The 16,039-nt window shown below is 41.7% G+C and overlaps 1 protein-coding gene and 1 long non-coding RNA gene across 9 annotated transcripts in view; one reads left to right on the top strand and one right to left on the bottom strand.

The window, feature by feature from the left end:
* The window catches only part of LOC137441505 (uncharacterized), a 61,199-nt gene extending 56,412 nt beyond the window's left edge, over positions 1 to 4,787 (top strand). Inside the window, exon 3 of the long non-coding RNA XR_010987420.1 lies at positions 4,709 to 4,787. This is a non-coding gene — a long non-coding RNA (uncharacterized lncRNA). The remainder of the gene's footprint in view (positions 1 to 4,708) is intronic.
* SLC35F5 (solute carrier family 35 member F5) overlaps positions 1 to 14,942 on the bottom strand; it is a 34,383-nt gene extending 19,441 nt beyond the window's left edge. For 2 of the 8 annotated variants that reach the window (XM_068139099.1, XM_068139105.1), the window contains exons 1-6: positions 14,879 to 14,928; positions 12,062 to 12,132; positions 9,700 to 9,772; positions 4,729 to 4,870; positions 3,460 to 3,603; positions 537 to 599 (exon numbers count right to left, since the gene is read on the bottom strand). In XM_068139099.1, coding sequence (XP_067995200.1) covers positions 537 to 599; positions 3,460 to 3,603; positions 4,729 to 4,863 — 342 coding nt within the window. In that variant the 5' untranslated portion in view covers positions 4,864 to 4,870; positions 9,700 to 9,772; positions 12,062 to 12,132; positions 14,879 to 14,928. Of the gene's footprint in view, positions 1 to 536; positions 600 to 3,459; positions 3,604 to 4,728; positions 4,871 to 9,699; positions 9,773 to 12,061; positions 12,133 to 14,330; positions 14,523 to 14,878 lie in introns of those variants that run through there. The other 6 variants (XM_068139101.1, XM_068139103.1, XM_068139104.1 and 3 more) reach the window with 6 other exon arrangements.
* Between the last annotated feature and the right edge of the window lie 1,097 nt (positions 14,943 to 16,039).

Here is a 16,039-nt window from a genome sequence, read left to right as displayed (position 1 = left end):
CTGTCTCAAAATGCAATGCAGGATCACAGTGTACAAGACACTCAACTAGCTGAATAGTATCACAGTATCAGTCAGGGTTGGAAGGGACCACAAGGATCATCTAGTTCCAACCCCCCTGCCATGGGCAGGGACACCCCACACTAGATCAGCCTGGCCAGAGCCTCATCCAGCCTGGGCTTAAACACCTCCAGGGATTCAGTTGTGGATTCTAGTCTTGAAAGTGGTTTGGTTTTATCACTAACTAGCTCTTCCCGTTTTGCTTTGGCAGCTACTGAGCTAAATATGTAAAGATTTCCTTTGCATGATAAACACTTCTTTCACAAACTACAACAGAAACATTCAAGTAAGCATTTTACTGAGCTAAGAACCTGGATTTCTCATGATAAGCCATGTCATCAGCTGCAGCACTCACTGCTAATAATGCACAGGTTACAAACCCTCTTTGCCAAAAACTATTACTATTTCACAAACAGTAGGTCAGGACAATGATGTCATGCTGCTGTAATTCATTGACTTTCACAAACTAAGGCACTTACCAGAGAACTGTTTACAGTGTTATCTGTTGTACAAGCAGCAAAATAACCTTCAGCATCTGCAAACTAATTACAGAATCTTAAATGTAGTAATCTATCCAGACAGAATTATTAATAACTGAAATTTGTTGACAATAAGTTTTTTTAATACTCTTTTCCACAATTTTACCACAATCCCCCCTCTCCCTCTAGCCCTCCTCCCCAGAAACAAGAGGGTTTACAGTATCACAGTATAACTTAGGTTGGAAAGGACCTCGAGGATCATCGAGTCCAACCTATCAACACAGACCCCATGACTAGACCATGGCACCAAGTGCCACGTCCAATCTCCTCTTGAACACCTCCAGGGATGATGACTCAACCACCTCCCTGGGCAGCACATTCCAATGACAAATGACTCGCTCGGTGATGAACTTCCTCCTCACCTCGAGTCTAAACCTCCCCTGGTGCAGCTTGAGACTGTGTCCCCTTCTTCTGGTGCTGGTTGCCTGGGAGAAGAGACCAACCCCTTCCCGGCCACAACCACCCCTCAGGTAGTTGCAGAGGGCAATGAGGTCACCCCTGAGCCTCCTCTTCTCCAGGCTAAACAATCCCAGCTCCCTCAGCCTCTCCTCATAGGGCTTGTGCTCAAGGCCTCTCCCCAGCCTTGTTGCCCTTCTCTGGACACGTTCAAGTGTTTCGATGTCCTTCTTAAACTGAGGGGCCCAGAACTGGACACAGGGCTCAAGGTGCGGCCTAACCAATGCAGAGTACAGGGGCACAATGACTTCCCTGCTCCTGCTGGCCACACTATTCCTAATGCAGACCAGGATGCCATTGGCCCTCTTGGCCACCTGGGCACACTGCTGGCTCATATTCAGGTGGCTGTCGATCAGCACCCCCAAGTTCAGTAAATAAGTTCAGTAAATAATTTCAGTAAATAATTTCAGTAGTTCCTTGTACTACTTTGAGAACCACACTGAATTAAACTACCCTGGTGGCAGTGCAGGATCAGGCTGCTAGAATGTCAAAGCCTGCAAAGTTCAGTCTGTAGCAAAACACGCTTCACTAAATTATTGTGTATGTATTAACAACAAGCCTCTTGTTTCCACATTCCATCGAGGCGAAGTTCCTTTGCATAAAAACTTGGAACTCTGCCTTAGTTTTAACAAGACCTAAATTAGGATGAGGTCAAGTGCCATTCTTCCTGTGTCCTTATAATCACTACCACCCCTGTTGCCTGGCCTGCAGCTTGCTGTTCTACCATGCTGATAAGAAATCTATTTAGCAAAGCCTTTAATGTGGATAACTGCCTAAGCAATCATTATTGGAATAAAACTCTATAAATGTGTAACTTTTATCCAAGATTAATAAACACAAGACATTTTAAAAGCAGTTGTAGCAACAGTAGAGGGGAGTATTTACCTGAACTCCTAAGGAAAAAAATTTAAAATAAATGAGAAAAAAATTCTAACTGGACACAGTCCTGCACTGTTCCTTTGAAATATGCAAACATCAAAAAGTAATGGAGATTATTTGAAAAATTACCTGTTATAGGATTAGAAAGAAAAACTAATGGGATTCAAGTAGTGGTGCATTGAGTGCCACACACAAACTGCCACAGATTGAGCACTCCTTGCTGTATGAGTTCCTGCTATCTCTTTATCCAACATAGTCCTACACAAGGTTCAGCTGACCAATATAACCACTGCACTTCACACTAGGCAATAGCCACATATTCCACTCAGGAGCTCAGATTAATAAGTTTGGTCAATATAACTGCTGCGTACATCTAACCATCCTTCAGCACTTTCTTCATCGTTATTTCTCCTTACTGTCAGCAACGAACCTGTAAATCCTGCTCATTTCCATTATAACATTTATATTATATATAATTATATCCCATGAAGATCCTGAAAAGCATCAAGTCTAGGACATGCCATGCTACACATAGGCACTTGGTATTAAAAGTTGATCTAGCAAAAATTACTTCAAGATTATCAGACAACTTTTTTTAAAGTTCTTTTTTTTAAACCAAAGATTTAATTTTGGGGAGGTTGATTTGTAGGGTTTTTTGGAATAACAATAGTTTGTCTTAATGTCATGCAACACCTCAATTTAAACATGTTACGCCTCGGTGAAATCTAACATGTCCAGAAGAACTGAAGTCAGTTCCTTTTGCACAAACTATTTGCTATAGAGACATGCTGATTAACAGCATGTTCTTGGATCGCATTTTCTGCAGCTTTAATGTCAGATTAGTCTCAGGCCAAATGCCTTACTGCTTCCTGAGTCCTGCTGTTCAGCATTTTGAAACACTGGCACAGAACAAGTGCTCATCCCAGCATCTCTTACTAATTTCCTTAAGAAAAATTTCTCTAACATGACAATAATTTTAGTCTAGTACAAACTATGTCTCGTTATAGAACAGGCAAGAGAAAGTCATTCACTCATAAAGGCTGTAACAATTATAAAAACTTAATTCTACCACCTTTCCTACACTTAACTTTGAAAACCTTGAAATCTCTTAGTAAGCAGTTCATAGTTCTGCCAGAAACAAAAAAAGTCAATAACAAAAATCAACTACTACAAAATTCAAATTCAGATTCTATTGGTTACAGATGATGGGGATGTAAAAGGGAACCAACAGTGGTGAGTCTCAGAAACTCTTCTTAAAAAGAAATATTCTCTGCAACTGCTCAAGATAAAACACCAGCCTAGGTGGGCCAATGGTCTGGCCCAGTACAGCATTTCTTATGATTCCTCTCAAAGACAACTACTGTGATTGCCATCTCTTGCTGTACCATGACTCTGTTCAGAACTGCATTTCTGAAAGCACTATTTCACAAACAGTAAACTCTGCTTTTCTCTTGTCCCTATCATGTTGTTTTTTTTTCTGTACAAACTTCAGCAACTATAAAACCATTTACCGAGTTAAAATACTTACAAAAGCTGCATGCCTTCCACGAAATCCACGAGTACACTGTTGCCTCCATGGTTTCCAAACAATAAATCCCAAGAGGTATAGAACAAACATGGATGTTTTTGCAAACGTACTGAAAAAAGGTTTGTTGTACTTTGTAAAAACATACTGTGGAAAGAAAATAATTGCAGCATCCAAAATTACTAATTAGGTGAGAATTCACAAATTAAATGAACAGATTTAAGTATATATTCCAGCACAGTCTGGTTCACAAATTGACAGTATTGCAACTACTGGCATGTATAACCAAAAGACATAAGTGGCCCTACCTATTCTGGGGTATCCCCTGCCAAGCTATCTTCAGTTCCAACAAGGAGGCACTGAGCCACTTTCTAAGATACAATGCCAATGGACAAAAGCTCTTTATTACTTATAACTAAGCATGAAACATAATTGATATGCCACTGGCCTCAAATAGGACTGAAAATACAAATGCTTTCTACATTAAAGACCACTTTCATAGGCATAGTAATCACAAATCAGAGAAGATTACTTTGATTAAGTAACATGTCAGTATCAATAAGGACTCTACCAGTTCATTGGAAGAAAAAAAGTATTACTGTAATAACTAATAACTGTAATAGCTATACTAACATGCTGTTAGTTATTAGTTTCCAAACCAATACATAACACAGTAACTTACAGCTCAAAAACCTGCATTTGACAAAAATTTATTAGAACTCAATTTCCACCACTAAAGCTCTGTTTTAAGCCATAAAACTTAACATGAAATAAAGACTAGATCAGTTTCAAGATGGTGAATATATGAACTATATTATGACAAACTTGTCTGCAATTTTAGGGCTTGAATTCCAGGACTCGAGCCCTTTAATCCTAGACTCCTAGATATTCTGAAGTATAATCTACCATACTGAGCCTGCAGTGTTATAGCTCATTTACTACTACTACTACTCAGGCAACATATGGGCATTACTTCAATCACTAGGGAAATCAACAAAATTAATTCCCTAATTAGAGCACATAGTTATGAACTTATGTTTAATTTTTAAGCCATCAATAACACCTTCTGTTTTGAAGCAACCATGGTGGAGTTGATCTTATTTGTAACTTTTAGTGGATACAAACTAACCCAAAGGGTATCATCAACCAGTACTGAAAAGATGGTTAAAGGTTACACTAGAACACTCACTGAGTCATTTACGATGTTTCTGGTGAATATGTCTCTTAAATAGGCCTTTATTTCCCTTTTAAGATGCATGGAGCCATACTTACAGAAGTGAGTTCTGAAGAGGCAACCCATATCACATCAACAAGGAGAAGAATGACGATTCCTAGAGCCATTCGCCTACGCTGAGCGGTTGAACTGCTCTGGGAGCTCATTCGATTCATGATAAAAATCCACACCATTTGTAATCTGTTCCAAGATTGATAAAGGAATAAAACCCAAATGATTACACTGACAAAACAAACAAACAAACAAGAAAAAAAGAGAAAACAAACCCAAACTAACAGTATGGGGAGTTTCTATTTGAAATGGAGCCAGTATGCCAGGTAACACATGATTGTGTTTGTTTAAAAGCACATATTTGACAGATCTGGCATGAGATTTTCAGAGACATGAGGGGAAAATGCCTTTTTGGAATTTCTCTGCTGCAATACCATTGTGTTTTGGCAAATTCAGATACTATAAGATGACATCAGAAATCACTTTGATGCTTTATGTCAAAGAGAATTCTACTAAAGGTAGACAGAAACATAGTATCATAGTATCATAGTATCATTCAGGGTTGGAAGGGACCACAAGGATCATCCAGTTCCAACCCCCCTGCCATGGGCAGGGACACCCCACACTAGATCAGCCTGGCCAGAGCCTCAGCCAGCCTGGTCTTAAACACCTCCAGGGATGGGGCCTCAACCACCTCCCTGGACAAACCATTCCAGGGTTTCACCACTCTCATGGTGAAGAACCTCCTCCTCACATCCAGCCTGAATCTCCCCACCTCCAGCTTCATTCCATTCCCCCTAGTCCTATCACTACCTGAGATCCTGAGAAGTCCTTCCCCAGCCTTCCTGTAGGCCCCCTTCAGATACTGGAAGGCCACAATTAGGTCACCTCAGAGCCTTCTCTTCTGCAGACTGAACAGCCCCAACTCCTTCAGTCTGTCCTCACAGGAGTGGTGCTCCAGCCCTCTGATCATCCTCGTGGCCCTTCTCTGGACATGTTCCAGCACCTCCACATCCCTCTTGTAATAGGGGCTCCAGAACTGGACACAATACTCCAGGTGGGGTCTCACCAGGGCTGAGTAGAGGGGGAGGATCACCTCCCTTGACCTGCTGGCCACACTTCTCCTGATGCAGCCCAGGATCTGATTGGCTTTGCGGGCTGCAAGTGCACACTGAGAGCTCATGTTGAGCTTTTTGTCCACCAGCACCCCTAAGTCATGTTTAAAGATAAGCAATCGACAAACATTTCCAAAGAGACACCAACACATTTGGGTAAATTATGATCCCTCAAAGCATAAAGTGTTTCAAGAAAAAAAATAAGTAGCCAATATTTAATTTTAAACTTACAAAATTTAATTACTCATGCTCTTGAACATAAAAAAATATGTATCTATTTGGTAATTTATGAAACATAGGCACACACCAATTCTAGCAAGAGCAAGCATACAATTTATGCAGCAGAAAGCTTTGCCCATTGAAGAAAACCAACCCAAAACACTGATGATGATTTTGACTGTGCCTTGGTATGCGCCACACAGGAATAACCAATTAAGGCAACTTTATATTATGAAAAATCCAGACTACAGCAGTAAACTAGCTTCATGCTTGTCATCTAGTACAAAAGTCATGCAGCCTTGCCAGAAATTACAACACAAACAACTTCAGATTTTGACACACCCAAATCTGTTTTCGTTTTCCTATAAACACCTAACAGCTCCTAGAAGTCTTTGTTGAAGGCTGTAATAGAAAGGTGTCAATTTAACCAATTCTATTGAATTACCAGAAAAGCACAGCTGGGTTCAAATGCTTATAGCCAGCCGTTTTCACTGGAGAATTAAGAATATACTGCTCAACAGAAAATTTTGAAGATACGGCTCGAGCTGTAAAAATTCCCATTAGGAAGAAGTCTATTTGCAGTTAAAACATTAACATTTATGACAAGCACTACAGCAGTGTGTAAATAGCTAATGACCAACTTTCTTTCAGTCGGCAGAGTACTTCTGGTTTATTCAATACAGAGAGTAAACACAAGAGAACAAAAGTGACACTGTTTGGGTGGGTCAAAAAAGTGGTACATTGTGACTTTAGAGGACTTGACTTTGCAGAACTTGCACTAGAAGTATTAAGGTTACTGAAAACACTGAAGTTAAGAAATGACTACTTTCCAAAAGAAGGGAGGTCACTGAAGTAATTTCCAAATAGTAAGCAGGGCAAGACAAACAAGCTTTTAAAAATGTTGCTTTTTAACTCAAAAAAAAAAATTACAAGACCCGCTTTACCTACTTCCAGCAAGTGCTAATCACAAGCACATCAGACCTACCTGTGTTCATAGTATCATAGTATCATTCAGGGTTGGAAGGGACCACAAGGATCACCTAGTTCCAATCCCCCTGCCATGGGCAGGGACACCCCACACTAGATCAGGCTGCCCAGAGCCTCATCCAGCCTGGGCTTAAACACCTCCAGGGATGGGGCCTCAACCACCTCCCTGGACAACCCATTCCAGGGTCTCACCACTCCCATGGTGAAGAACCTCCTCCTCACATCTAGCCTGAATCTCCCCACCTCCAGCTTCAGTTCTTGTACCCACTAATGCTACTGGAAGGGGATGCAGATTTTATGACTACCTATTAGAAGATCTAAATTTAGAAAACCTTCAATTTTATGATTAAAAAGCTTCAAATACAAGTTATATAGACTGATATCTTATTAATGGGTCTACTTGTACTAGACTGTTTTACACAGTCTCTAATCAACTGCAGTAACATATGTATATGGTAGTTCAATGACACACATATTGGTTCTTAAAATATATACCTAAGAGTTAATTTGCTACAGATTACACAACATACTTTGCTATTTATCATTACAAACTCAAACACTCACTTATATTTGAGACAATTCCTCAAGTGACTGAAATCTAATTCACCTTTATGGAGCAGTTCCTGACTCTCTCAGTAAACAGAGGTGATCTGTGCTGCTAATACAATTTGGTGAATCTAAATTTCTTTCCACAAATCAACATACAAACGCTTGGTGTCTTCTCAATTTATTTATGGGACAGTTGCACAATCCCTCAGTGAGGAAGTAACGCATTTTTGCCAGACTAGTCTGTTCCTCAGATTAATTATTTGAATGTCTACACATACACAAGTGAATTTGAGATCACTAGCCTGTTTCCTGCCTTTGACTCATGCCTCTCCTTTGCAGTATGGTCTCTGCCGTGCTCAAATCATGACACTTCTTTCTCCGTTTCTCGAATTATTTCCTTCCAAAGAAAAATCAAAAGGCAGGGTTCCTAATGTATAATTATACTACTAGATCTATGCTGATATATTCCATGTGTGGGCATCAGTTCTGGATAATTATTCTGCTTTTCTGATAAAATGGTGGGACTGACAAAAGAAAAGCAGAAGCCTGTAAGCAGGGAGCAGCGAAGTTATTGAAAGGCGCAGCAAGGAATTGCAGTTTGTATTTGACACAGAATAAAGGAAAACATATTTACTCTCAAAGAGAGAATAAATAGGGATATTATCTTAAACTTGAGTACACCAAAAGAAAGGTTTTCATGCTTGAAGGCTTACAAAGAATTTTTTTTCCAGTCTTTCTGAATTGGTCTAACAGAAACTACACTTTGCCTTTATGTTATTAAAACTAATAGCCTACGAGCCATTATATGAAGTTATACTATATATAGACTAGAAATTACTCATGTGTTTGTGTAATATATGGTAAAAATGGAGGCTGGGCATAAGAGTTTCAAAGGAGCTAGAAGAAAAAAAGTCTCAATTCTTTCTCATGCTACTATAGCATAACGCATGAACAGCAGCAAGGTATACCAGAAATAGAAACCAATACAGCCTTCCACCAGTTATGTGCTGCAGGTAGGAGGGCTGGACTCAGGAAGGAATCACAGTAGTCTCAAAAAGCTGATCAGAGGGCTGCAGCACCTCACCCATGAAGACAGGTTGAGAGAGTTGCGCTTGCTCAGGCTGCAGGAGGCTTCAGGAAGACCTTACTGCAGGCTTTCTGGTACCTAAAAAGGGCCCTCAGGAAAAGCTGGAGAGAGATTTTTCACAAGGGTATGTAGCAATAGGACAAAGGGTAATGTCTTTAAACTGATAGAGAGTAGATTTAGATTAGATATATGGAAGAAGTTCTCCACTGTGAGAGTGCTGAGGCACAGGAAGAGGTTGCCCAGAGAAGCTGTGGATGTTCAATTTCTGGAACACTTCAAGGTCAGGTTGGATGAGGCTTTGAATAAATCAGTCTAGTAGATGTCCCTGCCCGCAGACACCCCCACAAACACTGCAAGGGGACTGAAACTAAATGGTATTTAAGATCCCTTCCAACCCAACCCATTCCATGATTCTATGATTTTATGATCAATTTGACATTTCCACATCAGATGCTCACATCCCTAGCTTTTCTGTCCGTACACTGCTTCAAAGCATATGTCACATATACACTGTGCATAGAGATCATGCCCAGCTACCGTGCACACTCTGTACTTGCTTAATATTGTACTCAACTTGTCTGTACTAAGCTTGTACAAATCCCTTGCTTTAAGATCCCTCAGCAGGAAGGAAGGAAGGGATGACAAAATATCTACTACTTCTTAGATAAGAGGTTACATATCAAGTTAAGAGCCTAAGTACACACTGCAGCATTTCATTTCTACCCCAGCAGATTTTTAAATTCTAACTTAAGAACCCATACTTATGTCTTGAAGTTGAGGGGTTTTCTATGTTACAGTAATAGCAGATACTGCTTTGTTATCGGACTATAGATATTTCTGTGGGCCCAATACAATCCTTTACTTGCAGATAAGAACTACTACTTTGACAAGTTTTAGACAAGACCTGTTATCCCACTTAGTGACAAACTAGCAGTACTCATGAACTCGTCTTGAAATACAGTTCCACATGTTTCTATTTGCTTTCTGTACATTGACAGCAACATGCTCTGACGAACATGAACAAACACAGAAATAACAAGGTTGAATTTTCCCATACATACCTTTCACAATAACTGTAAATAAACAAAAAATGCTAATAAACTTCACACATCACGTCAAAGTGAAGATAGTCTCCTAAAAAGGAAAAAAAAAAACATTAGAAAAATGGTGTGTCTCTGTATATTCACCACAATCATACATTTACCTTTGTAAAACATTTTAAGTTCCCTAAGTGTCTGCTACAGTTCCTGTCCTAAATTCTGGGGATGGGATAGAATAGAATAGAATAGAATAGAATAGAATAGAATAGAATAGAATAGAATAGAATAGAATAGAATAGAACAGAACGGAAGAGACCTTCAAGATCATTGTGTCCAACCTATCATCCCACACCACCTAATCAACTAAACCATGCAACCAAGCACCCTATCGATATACAGATATAGAACCTTAAGAATCAGTCCACATCAAACATGCTAGCAGGATGGCACTGAATTGCAAGAACACAGAATCATTTACTAGTTTTGATATTTCAAAGAACATAATCCCTTCCTTATTTAATTGAATATAAGAGGCTTGCATGAAAAAAGAGCCTGATGACGTTAAGTTCTATTTGTTTAAAGTATGCAGCGAAAGACCTTAAGTCTTAAGCCTACAATCGTAAGTAAAGAACTTAAACAGAATTAGGAATGTAGTGGAAGAGCATGTAGACTATTTGGTCTTAGAATAATCTAGAAAGATATAAAAGACTTCCACATTATTTCTTGTGGAAGCCCAGTATCTTTCTTCATTTATACAGCATTATTATTGTATTAAAAAAAAAACAACCTTACATATTTTTCTTCTTTATTTTAAATTCAGATCCTATAAAGACATTCAATAAAATCCACTTTAAATTTGTTACATAAGGTAAGACACATACATAAGGGTCTTTGCCAAAAAAAAAATATGTACTAGACCATCTGGAAGCCCATCAAATCTGCAACTATTTGCAAATCCAGATGTTAGCAAGTATAGGGTGCTCTAAAAGAAGGCACAACAAAACTGGAACTCAAAACCCAAAATAAGCTGCAAATTTCATTGTCTGAAAGTGTTTTTAATGTGAAACCTTACTAAGCTCTGGTTTAGGGATATCCTGTATCAATGGGAGTCATAGCCTATATTAATAACTCACAAATCAGTGCACACAAGAGGTAACAGTAAGTGCAAACCTAAATGCTCACCCTACATTTCACCTTTGATTATCTGTGAAGTATGGCTGAAAGTTTGTGAACAGGAGGTTAAAATTTAAACTGATGCTTTTCATCTAATGCAAATTAGGTTAAGAGGTAGACCATAAGGATGGACCAAGCAACCCTATGATTCAATCCTCACTGAACTCATCAAGATTTACACATTGCATAACATTCAACAAGTTGAAGTCCTTTACCACACAGTTAATCAAATGAATGTAGCTGGTTAAGAAAAAAAGAAAAATGTAGTTTTAAGACACAGGCATGTGGTTACCTATCTCCTATAAAACAAAGCCCATGCACATTGAAGATCCTAATCACCTATTTATTTCACTGTCCTCACATACAAACTGTAGCTGCTGGTCATATTTTTCTTATGCTACCAACCTAACTAGAGATTAAGATCAGTACCTCAGACAGCCAAGACTTAAACCAAAACTTTTATCCATACAAAGCTTGAAGAGTTTGTGCATGTCTCATTTATGCATCTAAAAGAACTGAAAATAACAACAACAAAGTACAAAAGATGCTTAAAATTTCTTTTTCTCCAGGCACACTGTACCAAATATCACTAAGAAAAAGATTCAGATTATTACTGTCAGCCCCTACTTAATCTATATATGCTATACTCAAGTAACCAAGTGCAGAAGTTGCACCTAAATTCAGTCATTATGAGAGACATGTATCAGCATGGGAAATCTGCTGTGGGCTGTGACTGGAGCTAATCCCACAGAACCCAGTTCAATGCTTATTGCCAACAATTAACCCATTTCATGAAAGCTTAGCATATTAATATAATATCTGACACCTACAAGAAGAACTGTATGAGACACTTCTCTCTAGGAACATGGCATTACCCTTGCAAAACATTTAATTGATCAAGTACACAGGCACCAGAAAACATGTAAACTGAAACAGAAAAGATGGTTTAAAAGTAAATACAATAGTGTACTCCAACAAATACAGTAGAAACTTCAGCCTTTTGTTTTAGATTATCAGGAAATAAATATGCTTTCTACATCATGTAACTTTGTACCAGCTGAAATTTGAATATTCATTTTAAAGGCATTTATTAGTACGTTTTTCAGCAAATGCAATAGAGATTTTTCTAAGTGGGGGGTATTTTTGTTTGGTTTTGGTTTGGGGTTTTTTTGATTGGTTGGTTTTGGGTTTGTGGGGTTTTTTTTCTTACCATTTTAACAGTATTACAGTTGGTGCTGTCATCTTCTGTAACCATTTTTCAGCCTGTTACACAAAGATCTACTGGGAAGACAAATAAAAGAAGTTAACTTTCCTTGTCATGACACTGTATTTTGGTTTATAAAATGTTACAGTATGCTAGATCACTTAAACAGAGTCACCACTTTATTATACACCAAAAAAGGTAAAAAATGGTCTCACTAGGAGGTCTACAATGTACATTCACATGTAGCTCATTACACCAAAACCAACAGGCTCAATGGCCTGTCCTACTCTACCATTCTGAACGCACATGAAGTGACTTCTGAGGACAGGACATGCCTCTGCCATTGATACTTGCACATTAAGATACACAATCTTATTTCTATCGAACTAAATGTGCAGATTATCACCTTTTGTCATATTAAAAGTTCCACTGTAAAAAGCAAAAATCCTACAAAGCTCACAAAATATGAAGTAGCTTTTACCGCGCTGACAATTAGAGAAGACTGCAAGTTGAAACTGCTAAAATCACTGCAAACCAGAAGTATTGCTTCCAGCTGTTCTATGAAGAAAACATACACACACCCAAAAGAAAAAAGTACATAATAACAAGAATAACAAGAAAGCCAGAACTGCAGCTCTGTCACAAACCACAGTACAAGTAGGGCAACTTGAAATTCTTCCTTGTATTTACCCAAGATTATTTCATATGCAATTTGAAAGACAACATTCCAAGATAAGGCCTGCACACAGTAGAAATGGGTTTAGTTTTTCCAGTTCTACCAGCTGCTCAAATACTACAAGTTCTGGGATACACCACCACCTTCCTCCTTTACCACCATCATCAGGTGACTCTCATTTTATATTTGATTTCTTTCAAGACAAGAGACATGGCTTTGACTCTAACCAGTAACAAGCTAGAGCCGACACATTTTACATCCATCCTTCCAAATCTGGAAATGTGCAGTAAAGAAATGTTAGTTTGCTCTGACTCCCACTCAGTTTTCATGGGGTATCACACAATGAGAACAAAGGCAAGAATCTTCAGAAGAGATGGAAAAGTGAGCCTTATTCAACGTGACAAATACATTCACTACAGCCCTGTAATCTTTACTCAAGTAAAGTTTCATGCAGAATATAGTGAAGCAAATGACCCAAAAGAAACTGAAGCCAAGGTTTTAATGTCAGTGTGGAATACTGCAAAGAGAGATCATCATTCTCAGTTAAATAAAAGAATTTGCACAGAAAACACATTATTTTCAGCACCAAAATAAGATAGTTTAGCTTAACATAAAGAGATGTTTTAGGAATCTTGCCATGCACAATGTAACAGTCACAGTATCTGTCATTGCACAGCTGGATCCTGGGATCTAAGGAGCAAATGGAATACTTGAAAGAGTTTCCTATTCACCACTTACTAAAAAACTCATGAAACAAAATTTCTTATACAGAAATAGTAATGAAGAATATTAATCTGTTGCATACTTTGGAGTCTTTGCCAGCTACTAGAGCACCTAACCACATACTTTTCAGATTGAGTTATACATCATCCCAGTTACGACTACAGCCCTGTTGGACACAAACATCTGTCACCCCATGGACTTAGAAACATACTAGTTTCAGTTCAGTAGCATGAAAGTTGACAAGTGGAACTGACATTGATCTTCTTCTTATGCTCTTCCAATAACATTAGAAAAACCCTCAGGTCACGCTGCTAAGGCCTCTTTTAACTGTTACCATGTACAGAGCAACCTCTTTTCTTTGCCACCAGTAGCCATATATTTAATATTAGCTAAGTACTACACGTGACACCCATTTCACATGCTACCCATCAGATCTTGTCTAGTGCAAGATCTATCTTGTGACAAAGCCTGATGTATTTAAGCAACCAGAGATCTCTGATAAGAACAAGCGCAGCAGCTTCTAAAACTATCCATCACTCCTGCATCTGGAAGCTGAGCCTTCCAGGCATGGTAGAAATCGGAAAAATCACTGCGTTCACAAACGTGCTTTCAGAGTGCACGGGGTCTTTTCCTTCCTTCCTCCCTGCTGACAGATAGCTTGCAGAAAGTGTAGCAGGCACAAAGCATAGGAAATGAGTAAATCTCCTAAAGACACTAAGGGAAAAAAAACAAAAAGTGGATGCCTTATGAGAGAGAAATATAGTTCAAGCCCTGGGGATCGTAGAGGAGGAAGAGTCCTGCTCTCGCCCGTAAAACAAGCACTGGAGACGAGCAGGGGAGAAGAGAGACGCAGCTCAAGCAGGGGGAAGCACGAACCTCCTCGCAGCTCAGGCGAGGCAGGACGAGAGCTCGTCACCTGCCAGCTTGCTCCATACACATCATTCCCCTCCTTCCGTGGGCAAGGCGGGCAGCCTCGGCTCAACTGAGGAGGGGAGAGAAAAGAGCTTACTCCAACACCGCTGCCACAAACGTGCGTGGGATGGAGCCAAGGTCCGGCAGACCGAGCGGAGGGGGCGACACACACTGCCTCCGACCACCTCTGGACGCCGAAACGGCCGCCGGGAGCCTGGCCATACACCCGGACGCACCACCCCGGCACTCCCCGGCACGGGCAGGCGACTCCCCCCCGCCCACGCGCGATGTGAGGGGGCAAAGTTCCCGTCCCGAAGCGAGGCGGGGCTGGTCTCGTCCCCATCAAACCCACGGGCCGGGGCGGGCGAGGCCCTCGCCCGCGACACCCCCGGTGACGGCTGACAGGCGCAGCAGGGCTGAGAAGGCAGTAGTCGCGGATCCCACGGCTCGCCTCCCGCCGAGCACGGCCGCCTGGGGCTCGCCGCACCCCGTCCCCGCGACGGCGGCGGTACCTGAAGCCGCGAAGGTGCCCGGAGCCCCGTCCGGCGGCGGCACCGCCCGCTCCCCTCCCCTCCCTCCTTCCCGCCCGCCCTCTAAGATGGTGGCCTGCGCTAGCGGCGCCAGCTACGCCGCGCGCCGAGAATCCATCCCCGAGGCCGCGAGCGAGCGCTGGTCCCGCCCGCAGGCCGGCGCCATCGAGCCGCTCGGCCAGCCGCTTGCCACCCCTGCCGGCCGCGCCCCGGCCCGGCCCTTACTGGGTGGGTGCGCTGCTCCGCGGCCTGGCTTCGGAGGGAGTTGGTGAGGGGCAGCCCGCCTCTCTCAAATCCCTTCCGTCTGTTCAGACACTGAGCCTAAAGCGCCCTAGGTGGCCGCTGCCGTCCGCCTTGCGGAGATGGGCAACAGCCGGGGTTGTGAGGCGGCTTCACGTCTCACTGAAAAACACGAAGCGTGCCGCCGCTGGCCACGCCAGTGCTCGGCTTGCCTCCAGAAGACTGGCAGCAGAGGAGCCCTGCTAGCTCAGGCAGCCGCTGGCAAGCGGCGGAGACCTCCTGCCCGAGGGCGGCGGGGCACCGAAGGCTCTCACCGGCGTAGTTACTGTTGTCCCACCTTGGGTTCTTTACCCGGTGTGTAAAAACCAGTCGTCACAGAGTCAAGGTACTTGTTTTACTGCAGTTCTGTGCAGAAAAGGGCGCCAGGCCATAACTGGCAAACCTAGCCCACCTCTTGAGAAATGAGGCAGGTCTTGCATACGAAATGACAACAAAGGAGAAACTAAACCAAAGGAGTGATTAGTCGTTGCCACACCCGACTTTACACAGGAAAGCCGAAACAACTGATCACTCTTATCTACGGACTGCTATCCGTGTTTGAGATTGGTTCGGCGCTGGCAAGGGTCGCTGCCGCCACCGCCTTGCCTCGCCTCGGGCAAAACCTGGAATTTTTATAACTATTAACCCTTTTCTTTCGACAGTACTACTGCTCCTTACAACGGTGAAAAGCTGCCAGTGGGCTGGGAAAAAGTGTGGCAAAGGCGGGGGTTTGCTGGTTTCAACAGAAGCCTGGGTCATGCGCCTATGGTGGGGTAGTTCTGCCTTGGCTCTGGGGGAGCGGTTCCGGCAGCGCACAGCAGCGGCATCGGCTGTGCCGTCTGGTTTGACCATCTGCAACGAGAG

Source organism: Melanerpes formicivorus, unplaced genomic scaffold, assembly GCF_026170545.1.
Source record: "Melanerpes formicivorus ecotype bairdi unplaced genomic scaffold, bMelFor1.0.p_v2 SCAF_5, whole genome shotgun sequence".
Classification (NCBI taxonomy): domain Eukaryota; kingdom Metazoa; phylum Chordata; class Aves; order Piciformes; family Picidae; genus Melanerpes; species Melanerpes formicivorus.
The sequence above is the reverse complement of the archived record's forward strand: the minus strand, read 5'-3'. Positions and strand labels throughout refer to the sequence as shown.